The sequence below is a fragment of the Prinia subflava genome, chromosome 1 (assembly GCF_021018805.1).
Source record: "Prinia subflava isolate CZ2003 ecotype Zambia chromosome 1, Cam_Psub_1.2, whole genome shotgun sequence".
NCBI lineage: Eukaryota > Metazoa > Chordata > Aves > Passeriformes > Cisticolidae > Prinia > Prinia subflava.
The window spans coordinates 11,622,886-11,639,885 of record NC_086247.1 but is presented as its reverse complement, the minus strand read 5'-3'; the positions used below and the strand labels follow the sequence as shown (position 1 = coordinate 11,639,885).

At 40.5% G+C, this 17,000-nt stretch overlaps 1 protein-coding gene across 1 annotated transcript in view; it reads left to right on the top strand.

Annotated features, from left to right (window-relative positions):
• The window catches only part of FER1L6 (fer-1 like family member 6), a 67,543-nt gene extending 51,672 nt beyond the window's left edge, over nt 1-15,871 (top strand). The window contains exons 34-41 of the mRNA XM_063415114.1: nt 597-757; nt 3,739-3,881; nt 4,457-4,545; nt 6,448-6,546; nt 8,029-8,270; nt 8,590-8,753; nt 9,926-10,026; nt 14,182-15,871. Of these exons, the coding sequence (XP_063271184.1) occupies nt 597-757; nt 3,739-3,881; nt 4,457-4,545; nt 6,448-6,546; nt 8,029-8,270; nt 8,590-8,753; nt 9,926-10,026; nt 14,182-14,368 (1,186 nt within the window). The 3' untranslated portion in view covers nt 14,369-15,871. The remainder of the gene's footprint in view (nt 1-596; nt 758-3,738; nt 3,882-4,456; nt 4,546-6,447; nt 6,547-8,028; nt 8,271-8,589; nt 8,754-9,925; nt 10,027-14,181) is intronic.
• The last annotated feature ends 1,129 nt before the right edge of the window (nt 15,872-17,000 follow it).

Here is a 17,000-nt window from a genome sequence, read left to right as displayed (position 1 = left end):
ACTCCGCTGCCCTGGAGTGGGGCACTAACCTGGGAGATGTGTGTTCGGGGCTCTTCTATGATTTTTTTCTCATTTTATCCACAAATCAAGGGTGGACAATGTCACAAAGCAATCCAGGAACACAGACCAAACCCCCAAACTTCCCTTTCCAGCTCATTCTCCAGTGTGAGAGATTTCTTCATGTGCTGATTGCAGGTCCCAGATAACCTGAGTTTGTCCTTTGCATCTGGGAGCTGCAGAACATTTTTCCTTGAATGGAGAAAGCACATGTAAACTCAAATCTTTTAGGTACAACAGGTAACAAGCTGTGTTCCTTTTCCTCATGGGAAGCATGCCCATGCTTTTATTTTATCTAAGTTGTAGGCAAGACTGCCTCAGCTTTTGTGTTTTAAGAGAAAGGTTGATCTCCAAGGACCTAAACAGACAGAGGCAGTGTCTCAAGTAAGACACAGTGCTGGACAAAGGAAAATTTGACTGAGCAGATATCAGGGCTACTGAGCACAAAGCAAATCTCTGTATAGAAATTCCTGACCTGTCAGTGCACTATCTGAAGGAAAACCTCACCCATGTTGCTTCACTCTGTTCCCTCCTTGCAGAGAAGGGTACAATGCCTGGCGAGACGCAGCCAAGCCAAGCGAGATCCTCACTAGGCTGTGCAAGGACTACAGGATAAGCGGGCCCTTCATGCGGCCAGGAGAGATACAAGTAGGAACAAAAGTCTTCAAGGGCCAGACAGTCTTCACAGAAGATGAGAACGGTAATGAAGTAATTCAGCATCCTTCCTTTGCATTGTAGCAGTACCAGGAGCCTGCCGAGATGTAGCTGGAGCCCTGCTGTGCTGTGAACTCTGAAGCTGGATTACTGGAGCCTGTGTCTGCTCTTAAACACTCATGGAACTCTGGCAAAGAAGGCTGTGTCTGTATCAGCTTTTGTTGTTGTTTAAGAATCTGTAGAGTGAAACAGTTGCTGCTGATGACTTGACATCCCCATGGTGGCTGTTGGGGAATACCTTGGACTAGCTCCTACCTGATCCCAAGGACGTGATGTCCAGGATTGGCTGGAGTGTGGGGGACCCTCTTGGAACTTGCCTTCTGGCTTAGTATTGGTGTGTGCGTGCTCTGAAATCCTTCCCCACAGATTATCAAAGCATGGGAAGTCAGGGAGAGTACATTTCAAAAAATGTATTCTCTGTCTAAATTTAAACATTGGAATAGGCAGACCCTAGAAGTGAGAAGTAGAGAAAAGGGAAATACTGTTTTGAAGGGAGTTATTCAAGGTCAGACAAATCCCTGACCATATTTACACTCCAGGCCACTTACCAGCCAGTCCTACCTTACCTACTTGTCTTTTCTCTCTGTTGGCTTTTTCTTCCTCGTGGTTCCTACCACTCTGACTCCCCTTCTGAAGCACTGACATAGCACTCTGTAAATTCAGGTATTTGTGGGGTCCATGAATCCATGGATAATGGATTATGGCAGGATAGAACTTACTGTCAGAGCTCCCTGGTTATAAAGAGGTCAAAGCAATTGGGACCTTGCGTGTCCATATCCCATTGGGATGGAGTGGGACAGAGTCATCAGTGAAAGGTGCCCCTGTCCATGGTGGGGGGATGGACAAGATTGTCTTTGAACATTCCTTCCAACCCAAACCATTCTACGACTCAGTTTTGTACTTAAAGTAAGGAAAAGGGATGTGAGGATGGAGCTTTTCAAGGACAGTGATAGGAGATGGTCTCAGAGACTGTAGTGGGCACTCTGGCAGTGTAAGAAAACCTCCACTCCCTTACCAGTGTTGCTTTGTCTTTGACCACATTCTTCTTGGCAACTATAAAATACAGCTCACACCTTGAGTAGAAGGCTGCCAAGGAAACACTGTTGAAGGGAGAAGACTTGATCCATTTTTGGTTTCTTGGCCTGAAAGAGATTTTTTACTCCAGTATTGCTGTTTGTTTTTCTCACTAGCAGATGACTGAGTGTGACTACCATCAACAGGATGTCTCAATCAAAATTCTGGTTCACTAAAATGAGCTTCAGACAAACCAATGTCAGATAAGATGATGGAAATCAGAAGCAAGGAAATATAGAACCAGATGGCAAAGACCAAAGGACGTACATACACAAGTTTTTCAATATTGTACAGAAATAGTTTATTACATGCAGTCTTTACGTAATTTCTATCCAGACTGCTGTTCTGACAAGTACATCTGGGTGCTTATTTCCTGATGGATTTCTGTAGTGGCCATGATTTGGATCTGTAAAACTAACAAAGGCCACAGATTTGAGCTCTAGAGGCATTCTGAAAAAGGAAAGCAGACCCATTTCCACTGTACAGGTTGAGAAAATTATAATTATCCATCCAGCTTTAACTTGCAAGGGAAGGAAGAATTTAACTTTGCTCTAGAACAAAGAAGTTAGGGGAGAAGGAGAGGGAGAAGGAGAGGAGAGGAGAGGAGAGGAGAGGAGAGGAGAGGAGAGGAGAGGAGAGGAGAGGAGAGGAGAGGAGAGGAGAGGAGAGGAGAGGAGAGGAGAGGAGAGGAGAGGAGAGGAGAGGAGAGGAGAGGAATAGTTCAGTGGGAACAGACCTATAACAATTTTCTCCAACTGCCTGTCCACTACTCCCAGGACTACCTGTAGCCAATGGGAAGAAATATGCATCTTCAGAGGTAAAAAAAATCTTTAGGAAGGTGTCTTTGAGAGGATACAGGATATTGTAGGATAATCTGTGTATTGTAGGATAATCTGTGTCATTGTTACTGAGGCTGCCTGACTGAATAGCAGCTAGAGATCTTGTTTTAGCTGGCTAAAATTAGATGTTGGTGGGGAAGAGGGAACCAAGATTCATAATCACAGGATCATCCTTCCTCACTCTCTGAGCCATTAGGAAGGGTTTAATACCTCTTGTTTAAATTCCAAGTGAGTCTTTTGCCAACAATCAGTAATTCAGACATAGAAACATGCGTAGGAAAAGTGATAACAATTTGTTGACACAAATAAATCTTAACCTTCTCACTTAGAGACTTGTAATCAAGAAGATATCACTTGTCAATAGTCTGGGCTCCTTTTGTGGAGCCCACACAAAAGGAAGGAAAGAGCAGCTCAAGAGCTCAAAGACTTTCTCTGCTTTCTAATATCCACAGTACTTTCAGTATTAGCATTGATCCTTCCTTGAGGTGCCATTCTCTGGGATTCTCTGGGTATCCCTACCACTGGCCAGGGTGAGAGGGTCAGGAGGTGAAATGTTCTTGCCCATGGACTTCAACTCTCTTCCTCTGATGTGTGATTCATTTCTCTAAGGCAGTCTTTGCTGTCTCCATCACAAAGTAAAAGGAGGCACAGTTTACTCCTAGTACCTATTTACTGTCAACTTTGTCAAATCCAAGTGTCCTTGTCTTTTACAGACTTAAAAGAGTTGCAATTTTCTTTTAAAAGAATAGTTGACATGTTTCCTCCATCTTCCTGTTAATAACTGCTGCTGCAGTAGTGGAATGATTTCCTGTATTTTACAGGAATATTGCTGCCTGAGTGCTAATCTTCTAATTAGCCCAGTGGGTCCCCTTATTTATTCAAATTAGAAGTATTTCAAGGCCATTCTTTATTTAGGTGGAATACAAAAAACCTTCCCCTTAACTCAAGGAAATTTTTAATGAGTACCTCTAATAACTAATGAAACATATTAACAAGGGATTCAATGTTATAATTCTGCTCTCATTGTTCCTTTTTGTTTTATTCTTTCCTACAGAGGAGCCAGTTGAATCATATGAACACCTCTCCTTAAAGGTTTTACGTGCTTGGGAAGAAATCCCCGGAGCTGGCTACAAACTGGTCCCAGAGCACATTGAGACTCGGCCTCTCTATCATAAGGACAAGCCAGGCATGGAACAGGTAGAGCAGCTCAGAGCTGGTGGTGATGGTAGACCCAGGGGCAGTTTTCATTTCCTCCAGTTATTGGGGTTTCTATTTCTAACTGCAAACCTACAGAGCAAGCACCCCAGTGTTGCACCAAATGTGAGATTTTGTACAGTATCAACATGGAAATTGCCACCCATGTGTGTACACAGCCACTTACCAAATAAACAGTAATCACACAAGGTGTGACTGCAAATTTTAATTCTTTTAAATGCTTTACTTTATTAAGTTAACAAAACCTCTGCTTGTATCTAAACAATGATTGTCTCTTTTTTCTGTTCATCACATACTATTTTTGCATGGATTTTACCTTGAAGCTGACAATGTTTGAGTTCTGTTTCAACCTCACCAAATACCTGAAAGATTGAAAGAGTATATGCATGAAAAAGATATTGTTAAGAAAGTTTCTAGATTAAGTCATAGTTAGAGGATATTGAGCTGGTTGGTGGTTGTAGAGGAAGTGCTGATTTTGGATGTCAGAACTACATTTAAAGCCTTTTAAAGCCTCTGTGAAATTGAGTTGCAGTAATGTTTATCTCTTTGTTTTCAAGGGTCGTGTACAAATGTGGGTTGACATGTTCCCTAGTGATATGCCTCTGCCAGGACCCCCTGTGGACATTTCACCCAGAAAACCCAAAGGGTAATACTCTGTGCTTTCCTGCCACTGCAGTGGCAATAACTCTTCAAAGACTGAGTCTTTCTTAAGTGTATGGAAATAAATAGAAAATTAATTACTAATACAAACCTCTCCAGTCCTGAGGAAGGTTTTCTTAGGTTCACATGACTTCAAGTCAAAGAGGAGCATCTAGTTTAGTTTCCTCCATTAAATAACTCAAAGAACTGTTGGTAACTTATCAGCAAGAGCTATCACACACCTCTTACAAAGATATTCATTTTTTATCCTTTGTCCCTTTATCTTCTATAATAAAGAGATTGCAGGTGGCTAGAGGCAAGTAATTGTGATGTTATCATCTACTTGCTGAGCTGCAAGAATTAATTCTGGTTTCAAAAGCTTTTTCACTGAGATAACTTACTTGACCCTGGTTGAGCTCTTTAATCTGCTGCAATAGCATTACATATATTGGATTTCCAGCAATTTGTTCAAGGATGAGATCAAGAAACACACAAAGCAGCAACAGATAGATGAGATCTATTTGGAATAGCCTTCTCCCATTTCTTTATGCTGCTTTACATGCAATACTGCACATAGTTGTTCAAGCTAATTGAGTATTGTAAAGAAAATACAAAAATGAAAAACAGAATTCTCAGCCCATCCTGTATTTTAGCAAGGCCTTTCCTGAGAATTTAATGTCTGAAACACCATCAGGTACTATTCCTATATTACTTGATTTGACAAACAAAGAATCCACATAGCAATTACTTCTTTCAGACCAGAACTTTCTATTAAACTCCTTAACAAAATGCATTTTCCAATCCAAAAAGATTTTAAACTAACCAACCCCATAAAACCAAATAGTTGCTGCCATTTTTGTAGTCTACTATAGCAGAGGAAAATACTGTCAAACTATGAGAAAAAAAACAGTACATGTTGACACAAGTTACATCTTGCTGACAAATGCATATTTGCTGCAGCAAAACAGGCTCCAGCCTCTATAAAACTTCAAACACTGTGAAAACATCTCTTACTGAGGATCTTTGATTGAACAAGGCTCAGGTGGGGCAGTGCAGGTTCAAGTTTCTTTAGCTGTGGCAGAGGCTTGGTTTTCATGGAGCTCCTTAAGAGCTCCACGATGCAGAGTCTCTGGTACCTTCTGAAGCAGAGTGTTCCACACCCTGAGACTGAGGCTATTTCCAAGACAAAACCTGTCATATCAGGGAAATTGTATGTTGATGTTATGAAACATAGTTTATCTTTTTTATTTTGCAGTTCATACAATGACTCAAGGAATACCTAAATTTTTCAGTATTAAATTTTTATATCACCTGCAATATCTGTATTTCAGCTCAAGTTTTGAGAGCTTTGGATGACCACCATAAATGTTTCCATACAGGGAGTGGAAAGGATGGAGAAACTTTAATTCCTTTTACTGTTGTTTCTAAAGATGATTGTACCTGCTTAAATGCAAATATATCCAAGCAGTCCTCTTCCCTTTTAATGACCTAGATTGCAGAAAATGCAATGTTTTTAGGCATTTCTTCTAAAAACCAGCTCTCAGGGAGCTCTATTCTTTATTAGCAAGCTGATCACTGTTTTGGAAACTGCTCAGATGAAGTTTTTCAAATCAACTTTGCCTTGTTCCACTGCAGTATTTTTGTGAAAAGAGTTGAAAATGAACAGGCATATCAAAAGCAAGGAATTTTCCGTCTCTCCTAAGCTGGCAGTGACCCTGCTGTTGTCCATTAAACTTAATGACCTGAAGGGAACCAGCATCCCCACTCTATCACTAGACTCTTGTAAAGAGAAGAGACTGGAGACTGATGCACAAATACAATATTTCTCATTTTATAGAAGCATTATTTGATAGAGTTTGGCATTAGTGCCTGACTAGAGCTTTATACAAAATCCCTTTTTCTTTTTCAGATATGAACTGAGGGTAATAATCTGGAATACAGAGGATGTAATTCTAGAAGATGAAAATATCTTTACAGGGCAAAAATCAAGTGATATCTATGTAAAAGGGTAAGTTCTTCACACTTGTCTTCAAAATAACATGCAATATTTTATTCAAAAATCAGAGGAAAAAAAAAGTTGTGGGAATATTTGATGAGCTATTCAGTGACCCTGGAACTTTACTCTAAAGGCCTGCCAAAATTACTCACCCATATGGGATACTGCTCCCTGTTTTTCCTCTTTTTACCTGCTCTGAAAATCAAGAAACTAAAATGACACTAATTGTAGTTCCTACTCAGGCAGAGATGGCACACAACAAGCACCAAGCTCACAGTTTAGCAGAGAGATCAAACACTTACAGAACTTGAACTCTAACAGCTTACACAGATGCAGAGGTTGGACATAATCAGAGAAAAGAGTACCAGGGAGGACTGGGAGGAAATTATGGGCATAAGTGGTAGCACAAAGTACTGAAAATCTCAGGTGCCAGTCTGATTTCTTGCCGTTTTTCCACTACTAGAGAGTAAGTTTAATATGCCAATTTGAATTGAGTGTTCAGAGCAGTAGCAAAGGAGCTTTGAGAGCATGAATTTGAGGAATTAAGGAATTAAATAGGGAGCCAGCCTTTGAGTTGAGCTGTGATGAGAACATCACCATCAGTGCCAGAGTGGTCTGACAGAGAAGCCAAGAGTGGAAAACTTTTTGCTTCTGTGTCTTAATGATGAAGACACAGAATTCATTATGTTCCAACACTGCATGTGGTGCTGTATCTGTCACCAGGCATGGATTTGCACTTGGGGCAGTGTCATGCTTCAGATGGTTACCATTTTTCACTCTTCCTTTTTGAAATATTTGGTTTGCAGGGCAAAAGCTGGTCTTTGGATACAGCACAAAACTGCTAATCTTTATCCAAGGTGTGATAAATCATCTACAGAACTAAAACATACCTAGCTTGGCCATTGCCTCTCTTCAGATAAGAAAATTTAAGAAAGCATTGTCCTTTTTACCACAGAACATCTGATATTGTGCACACTGTAGCAGAAACCAAGAGGAAATCACAACAAAACCAAGAGAGACTTCTTCAGCTGTACTAACAGCATTTTTATGCCTGCAAACAGCAATTGCAAAAAAATTTAGGCTCTAATACTGAGCACTGATATCAGTCTTGAGACAGTGACAGAATTTATTAGTGGCAAAACATCAATACAGGGTCATTAGTGCTGGATAGACGACTGATGCTGTCACCACTGCCTGTCCCAAAGAAGAGAGGTGTCCTGGCCAACAGCAAACTGGTACTGGCCAAGTGGTACTTCAGGGTCTGATTTAAATAAAAAACATGTTCTCATTCTCAGCTTTTGATCACCACTGGTCATTACAGCAGCCTGTGTCCCAAGATCCCCAAGCCAGGGCTGTTGTTGCCTCTCAGTCCCGAACACTGTGTTGCCTCTTATGGTTAGGGAGGAATTAGTAAATGGTCAGTCTGTAACCAAATAACAACTACAATTCAAGATCCCCTGGTGACAGTGATGCTTTCCACTGTGCTTGCTGTAGGTGGATAAAGGGCCTGGAAGAGGACAAACAGGAGACAGATGTCCATTACAATTCCTTGACAGGAGAGGGCAACTTCAACTGGCGCTTTGTGTTCCCGTTCCACTATCTCCCAGCAGAGAAACAAATGGTGGTCACTAAAAGAGAAAACATATTTTCCTTAGAAAAGACAGAACGCAAAATACCTGCTGAGCTGGTGCTTCAGGTGTGGGATTTTGAAAGACTCTCGTCAGATGATTTCTTGGGTAAGTATGCAATGAATCTGCCTGAGCTTCATCTGAGGTCTCACCAGACCAGTGTTTTGCAGAGAAATGCAAAATTGTGTCTGAGCCCCAACTTTTGCTTTTCCCTTTTTGAAGCACTACATTGCAAACTTACACATTTCTTGTAAAGTTAATAATTAGGAAACAGATGAGAATGCCAGGGCAATACAAATGGATGATGGACAGTACAGAGAGATTCTCATTTGCTAAATTACTCTATGGGTCCCATCTGGAAGCTGCTATTTGAACATTTTTGTGTCTGTCTGGTCCCTGAGTGTTGTCACATTATTTCTTTCTGCAGGCACTCTTGAACTGGACCTGAATGGGTTCCCTCGAGCAGCAAAGACAGCCAAGAGCTGTGACCTAGGCACAGTTGTGGCAGCAAGTGAAGAAAACAAGATCTCCATATTTCAGCAGAAGCGCATCAGAGGCTGGTGGCCTTTCATCAAGGCTGGGGAGCTCACGGTAAGCAGCTCACTGCAGATGAGCAGATGTTCTCTGGGACTAATACACTAATTTTGGATTTTGAAAAACCACCACTGGAAATCCATAAGATTCCTCCAAATGCTTTAGTAGCTCTCCATATATTTGGTTCAGAAGAACCCAGGTAACTGAGCACTAAAGTGCCTTTTCAGGTGCATTCAGTTCCCTAGGGGGACACGGGTCAAGAGCTACCAGCCACTAATTTCCAGTAGTATAGCCCTTTATAAATTCATCTGCTTTGGTCCTTTTTTAGGGGTTTCTTCCCCTGTCTCTAGACTTTAATTGATTCTCCAAGAGTGTTCCTAAAGCTTACCATTCCTTCACATTTCTGTCCATTCCAACAAAAAGAATGTTTTAATGAAAAGTGCCATCTTCAAGTTAATTGCCTTATTCAGCTTGCAGCTGACTGAGTACTTTCCATGGATTTACTGACTGGACTCCAGTTCCAAATCCCAGATTTACTTCTCTATTCTCTACTATAGTACAATTGATTCCCTTTTTCCCAGTCCATCTTGATGTCTCCCTTGCTTCCACGTTTATGACTTTTATTGGCATCCTTCTTTCAGCCCTGTTCTGTGCTGAATCACAGCCAGTGGGCATAGATCAACACTTCAGATTAATACCATCCACAAACGTGTAGGGTAGAGAAATCACAAATATATGTAAAGTCATTTGTCTGTTTTTCATCCATCACAGATTCCACAAAGTTTATTTGATTTATCCACTCTGAATTATAACTGGAATCTTTAGATCCCATCTTCCTTTTGTGAGCTGAGACCTCACAGCTCAATGGCTCCAGCACTTCTGACTGGCTGAATTTCCCCTGCTGATAGATTACATCTGGTCCACGTCAGCAACACAGCTTCCAGCTGAGACACTCAGCTCTGTCAGGATGTGTGATAGGCAGAAGACGTCTTCTCAGATGAGTTACCTTATAATTTAAGAAGCAGAAAATATATCTATGAGTTTGGAAGAAAGTCCTTGAGCATAAGTCAGCAATTTGTGCCTGGGTTTTCCTTTGTGCTTTCTTTTCAATTGCAAAGACTATCTTATTTTCCTTAATCAATTCCCTTTGCCCTCAATTGGTTCCATCATTTCTCCAAATCCTGCTGTGAATTAGTAAGGGATGCTTACACATTTTCTCTCTGATCCAGGGCAAGGTGGAAGCTGAGTTTCACTTGGTTACAGCAGAAGAAGCTGAGAAGAATCCAGTAGGCAAAGCTCGAAAGGAGCCTGAACCCTTGGAAAAACCCAAGTGAGTAGGAGCATACTCATTAAACATGCTGGGGCAGGGACACTCAGCAGGAGATGGGGAAGGGCAGCAACCTCACCTCCTTGCAGGACACCTCCTCACTGGTCTCCAGGATTTTCTTCTCTTTTCTGCTGCAGCCCTCAGCATGTAATTTGTCCAGCTTGTGCATGGCTTGGTGGCTGGCACACTACTGCTGGCAGTACCTTCCAGGTTTGCTAAAATGTCTTCCTCTGGAAGCCCAAATAATTTGCATTGCTGAGCATTTGTCCTCAGCTGGAATTCACACATGAGCTCATTCCTCAGCTGACCTGGCAGATGATAACGTCTTAAATCATCATAGCTTACACATACAGTCAACTTCTCAGTTTGGTCACCTATAAAGATCAGAGGGATTATATTTATTATATCAATAATAGAATCATTTAGGTTGAAAATTATCTTTAAAATCATTGAATCCAGCCATTAATCCAACATTTCCAAGTCCATTGCTAACTCGTGTTTCTAAGCGTGACGTACACACGTCTTTTAAATACCTGGAGGAATGGACTCCACTACTTCCCTGGGAAGCCTGTTCCAACGCTTGACAGCCCCTTTGGTCAGTAAATTTTTCACCAGTACACAGTCTAAACCCTTCTTGATGTAACTTGAGGTTATTTCCTCTCATCCTCTTGTTTGTTACTTGGGAGAAGAGACCAATTCCCACCTGGCTACAGCCTCCTTTCAGGTTGTAAAGAGCAATAAGGTCTCCTCTGCAGCCTTCTTTTATCCAGGATGAACAACTCTAGTTCCCTTGGCTGCTTCTCACAACACTCGTGCTCCAGACCTTTCACCAGTGTCATTGCCCTTCTTTAGACACACAAAGGATGTGACTTCCCTCTCTAATTTTATTGTACTTCTTACCCAAAGAATGAAGATACTTATTTTTCATCATAACACTTTTTAATGAAGACATTTTAAGTGTTTTAACAAAGGCAAATGATCTAGGAGGAGCAGTTTATCTTTCAGTATTTGTCACATTAAAAAGTATCAGCTGAGCTTTTTGCACTCAGAAGAAAGCACTTTTAATCTATTTTGGCTCAAGTGCTTTGTTCCACTAAAACACTTGAGCAGGTTTTTTATGAGCTGGATAAAAAAGAGTGAGAGGAATTGATGTTATATTTTCTGCTACCAAAGCTTCTAAAATTCAATTGCTAGTCATAATGGTAATCATTACACACTCTGTTTAATTTTGCTGGTTTGAGATACATCTCAGGATAAACACGAGGAAGAAGGAATCAGCATAAAAGAATTATCAGATCAGAAGTATCAGAGCATTGTTTAAAATTAGCCTTGGAAAGACTTTAATCAATCACTTCACCCAACACCTTCACCCAAAGGCAGGATGAGCTTTGCCTGGCAGGGGTCTGCTTGGAAGATTCCCAGTAATGGAAACTAAAGCACCTCTTTCAAAGGAGAGAGGACTGGGATAGCTCTGAAATATATGTAGCGGAAAGCAATCAGCCTAGGGACTTTTAAGAGGGAGTGTCAAGTGTAATACAAGGATTACATGTCCAGAAGGTTGTCAATAGGATGCCCAAGGCACTGTCTCATTTTCCTCTCAGTTTTTGAGACCCAGCCCATGCACCCATGGCTGCCTAGGGCTCCCTGTGTTTTCAAGTCAAGGGCATTTTATCTGTGAATGTGCTGCTGGGCCAAAAAATTGTCACCAGCCTGGTGGCCTCTTCTCTGCTGCACAGCCTGGAGGTGTTTTGACCCAGAAGCCACAAAACCAGAGTCTTCCTCCAGATCTTGCTCTGAGTAATCAGTGGTTTTGTGCTGTGAAACAGCCAATATATGGCTTAACATAATTCTACTCTTGACTGAGATGCATGCCTCTATAAAATCAAAAGTAGGGTGGGGATAGTGTCATTTGACACTACCCATCTCAGAAGCAAAACATTCAGGCTCCTTTTGTAGCTGCTCATGGTACAGGTGGGACAGTCATCCCATTTACCTAGCACACATATCCTAAAATATGAGCTAGGGAAAGAGATGACTTGGCCTCCTGAAGGTCCTTCCTCTCCTCATGCAGACAGCCCATGAAAGATCAGACTGAGCACCTAGGCTTTAAAGTTAGGCATAATAAATCCTAAGGTTACTAAAGCAATATGAGCATGTGAATAGTAAAAAGTATTTTAGCTAGACCCTCACTTACTGGAAAGAAAATAAGCTAACAGCTGAAGACATAGCATGCCTCAGTTTCATTAAAGTTAAAAGATATTAAAGTTTACCTGCTCAGTGCCTCCAGGTGATGCAATATGTGGTTCATACATGCAGAGTAATAACAATCAGCTGGGAGATAAAAAATAATTGATTCTATGCTTCAAATGCATTATCTTCAGGAAGGAGTGGATTTCAAGGACCTCTTTTCTTAGAACCTCCAGATCTCTATGGCAGTACTGTAGATTCACTCTTTTTTTTTTTTTTCCCTCTCATTTTGTAGGAACACCCAGAGAGCAGAGAAATTTTCAGATTGTTTTGTGAAATTATTCTTTTAAATTAAGAAACAAAATAATTTCAAAATAAAAACTTATTTTCTAGGAGCAAGGAGACAGTGGCAGACTCTTTAATGTACCAGAGCAAAGATGGACAAAGATTAAATGTCTGTGAACTAGAGAGAGAAACATGCAAGCAAAGAATAAGGTTCAATGAATGTAATTTCCTGCTGGCCAAAGCACTATGAGGTTATTCATCTCTTCAATTCTGCTAATCAAGACAGGATGCCTTTCCGGATGCAGTCTATTGTAATAAATACACTTCTATAACCGATAATGAATTCTATTGCCTACGTTGCAAAGGAAACAAATTAAATAAGCAACAGTCTGGCTTTTTTTTTCTTCCCCCCAGCATTTAAAGGTTATGAAGAGTCCTCAAGCAGTACATGCAGACTAAGGGTCTTGTTACTCAAGTAGTTTTAATCTTCAGAGTGTCCAGTTTTTTAATAATTCCTTTTAACCGGAAGGGCTAATTTGATGATTTATTTCTGAATTATTTCCACCTCAATAAAAAGCCCAGTCTTGCACTGAAAGATATTCAGTTGGCCTTTTACATTAACAGACTTCCTGTCACATTGGCATTCACTTCCACTGGCTGAATGCTGAGCTCACCAGATGACTAAGACATTTCCTAAATTCCTGGAACACCTTTCTGGAGTGAGACATGGCCACAGCTTTTTGTGACCCTCAGTTAATTTCATTCTCCTTGTTGCTGCACCACCTGCACAATTACGGTGACGCTGGGTAAGCAGACAACCTGCCCCAGTTTTGCAGGTGTTGATGTTGCCCAGCACCGCTGCATTCATTCAGGCCATGCCATCGACAAAGCCGGCAGATGCTGCCTTGGGTAGGGCTTGGAGCAGCATCACAGGGCCCTCCCAGTCAGGTGTCAGAAGAGAGACCAGGCCAACATTTTTGCTAAACAGAACATTGTTTTCCACTCTGTATGCAGTCAGGTTTGTTGTACAGTGTGAAAAAACTTCTGGGTATAGAGGAGAACACAGCCTGGGGCAACACTTGGAAAAAACTTGGATTGTGGGATGCAGATATTCTCCACTGGAAGAAGGTGGCTCTTCTTTATGTACACAGGCAAACCATCTGGGTTTCATTTTATCATTTCCTGTTTTCATGAGGCCTGTTATTTCCTTCCGAAAGTACACCATTTTGGGCCACATGCCCAACCTGAGCTGGCTCTGGTTATTACAGCACCATGACTATCACTGTGCAATCAGATTTTTGTAGTGGCTTATTATCACTTCTGTGATGCTAAATTCCTTGAAATTACTAGAAAGCTATTGTACTCAAGTTCATGATGCCTGCATTTCTTCTTTAGGTTTTATCATGATCTTGTTTTCAATTTTGAACCCTATATCATGACATAAATTGAAATATTTATAGTGTGTGAGCTAGAATTTCATTACAAGTTGTGTGTGGAGCTTGGTTTGGGAATGGGTGGAAGTGACCCAACAGCTTGTGAAACTCGTGGATGTTCCCTTTAATCCTTGAAGTGGGTTCCAAGGAATTAAATGTCCATTTAGTCTCAAATATATATTTTGCAGTGGGATAACTTTGGAAAGAGATGGATCTGCCTTAACAAAAGATTTTCTTTTTTTTCCCCCTTTAGCCGACCGGACACATCCTTCTCTTGGTTTGTGAACCCTTTCAAGTGTTTGTATCACCTGATCTGGAGGAATTACAAGAAGTACATCATCATTGGCATAATTCTGCTTATTCTCGTTATCTTCCTGGTTCTCTTTATCTACACACTTCCAGGTGCAATTAGTGAAAGGATAGTTATAGGAAGAGGGTAGATCATGGCTCTCATTGTAGTCAATCAAATAAGAAAATTTCTGCTTAAAATAAGCCAGGCAAAAAGAAATAATTAGCCTGAAACACATCTCATTCCTTGTAAAAGGAAAAGTAACTATTCACATCAGAAACTGGAGTTCTCAGAATATTGGAATGTCATCTTTGAATGCTCATGCAGACCCATCCCTAATGTACATTATCATTCATTTACATTATTGTATATTCATGATTTATTAATGATGTACATCATTACTGCTGCAGCTTTATTGACATTACTGTTATTGAAAGTGTTGTTATGCACCTAAAACTGAATTTAACAGTAATTTTTTCAATGCTATGCAAAAATTAATTTCTCAGTCAAGTATTTATTATTACAGATGAATGATTAAATATTAAGGTCAAAATATTTATACAAAGATATATAATACAGTCTTTGCATAGTTTTGTAATTAATTCTTTTAACTGTTTTTCAATAACCTTATAATGGCATGATTATTTTTAGATAAAAGGTATTATTAAAAGGATGCTAAAGTTAATTTTTCTCATTTGGTGTCATGTAGAATTTGTCCTGCACCTCTCAGTAAAAATGCTGTGCTCTACAAAAACATCTCACACACTCATAAATCAGGTAACTGCTGATGACAGGGATGTAGTAGCAGAGACTGAAAGAATTTTTTCCAGCTGCAATTTGAAAGTGCTGGTGGTCTCTGGAGGAGAGAGATCAGGAAGATAAAGACTTATCCATGGGCATTGTGGTGACAAATGATCCTTGTAGGGACTAGGGAAAATCCTGCTGCTGGAAAAGCAAAGACAAAGAGCAATGGAAAAGAGAAGGGCTGCAGAACAGAACAAAATATGGAGTATTAAACAGGAAATAAAACCTTACACAGTTGTCAATGTGAAAATGCTCATCCTACTTAAAATGTTGCAACTTCATGCAGGTCATGCACAAGTCAAGGCTTGATAACTCAGTGATTCCACTTGGCCTTCAGATGAGTGGTTATGAATTTGCAATAGCCATCCAAATCTCCTCCAGTGTCACAGTTAGATCTGTTGTAAAGACGACCTTTGTGAAAATGTTTTCCACCACGCACCCTTCACACAAAGTGTGAGCACCCTTTGCACATTTCAAAGTATCAAAAGGCAAGACAAAGAGATCCTATAAATGCTGATAATTCTGCCAAGCTCAGGGTGCAGGAATAGAGAAGCAGGAACCTTGATGATTCTCAGAAGCCACTTATAAGGGAAGTTTGTTTGGTACTGCTTGTACCTGGCCTGCTGAGGCTGTACAATGAGCCTGTGCTCTCCTCTGGCCTACAACACAGGTAATTGCATTAGTCTGGAAAATGGATATCAGTGAAACTTCTACAGACAAGATATCTCACTTTTGAAAAGCATTTTAGAAGCTTATTTTGGATGGGACAACTCTCTCTAAAAGTGCCTCTTCCCCATTGCATTGATGACAGAGGCAGATGGCTAAAGGCAAGCTGAAAGCATCCCGTCCCCACTCCATCCAGCAGATTGTGACTCTGTTTTTCTTCTAAATTTCATCTTCTAAGTATATAATAAATACAACCAAATTATTCAGATATGTGAGTGAGTATATTACAACTAGACATGTCGCAAAGGACCACAGTGGGTGAGTTTTTCTGTTCTATTTTCCTTTAGAAGTTATTATTTTGACCAAGAAATTAAAACACAGTTACATGGTTAAATCTGCCCCAGCTGAATGTAGAAGACAGTGATGTGAAAAAGTGCTGATCACCCTTGAGTCCATCTTCATCTCATATCCCTCTGCACCATGCCATTGTTTGGTACAGTCTCTGCTCACACACCATGTGTGACATATTCCTCCGAAACCATGCTTTTGAATTTTATGCTATTTTGCAATTGAACTTGTATGAAACAAAAAAGAAAATGTTGTTTCTCCTAATATGTTACATAATACCATGAATTTTGGAAATGCAATTTAAAAGCTCCAGTGAGAGCAAATAAAACTATTCTGGTGCAAGAGATGAGAGATAAATATTAATGACTTGGAGTATGTTTTGGCAGGCAAAAACACAATGAATCTGAATTTTTTCCATTGTGTCAGGTCAGAGGTTCTGATGCTGCATGGCAGCTCTTCTGTTCATCTGTCCTTACTCTGTTTGTTTGTTCTTGCTGCCTTGCACTGTATGAAGTACTGGACTGTGGTCTGCTCTTTCCTGATTTTTGCAGAATATGTGCCTTGCTCCCAGTCTGCAAACTGCACTGGACCCAGCAGATTGGTCTCACAGTGACTAATGACTATGTTAAAATGACCTGTATATTTGGAAGAAAGAAAGCCCTTGACAAGGTGATATAAGATTTTGCTTTCTTCACATATTAGTCACAGAAAGGTTTTTGCTTGTCAGGCAGAGCTCCTCATTGCTCTGTGTGCCAGCTGCCAGCTCCAAAGGAATTTTCATCATCATGGCTGAATAGCCTGCTTGCCATCAGCTCCAAAGTGCTGAGCACTGTCTCATTCCAGACTAATTTATACTTTTTTTATCAGCTATTTGTGCCTGTGGAAGAGCTCAACCCAAGATGTGGTTCCAGCCTCCCAGACATTTGGTATATGAGAGTACCTCTTCTTTCCATTTTCTAATTAAT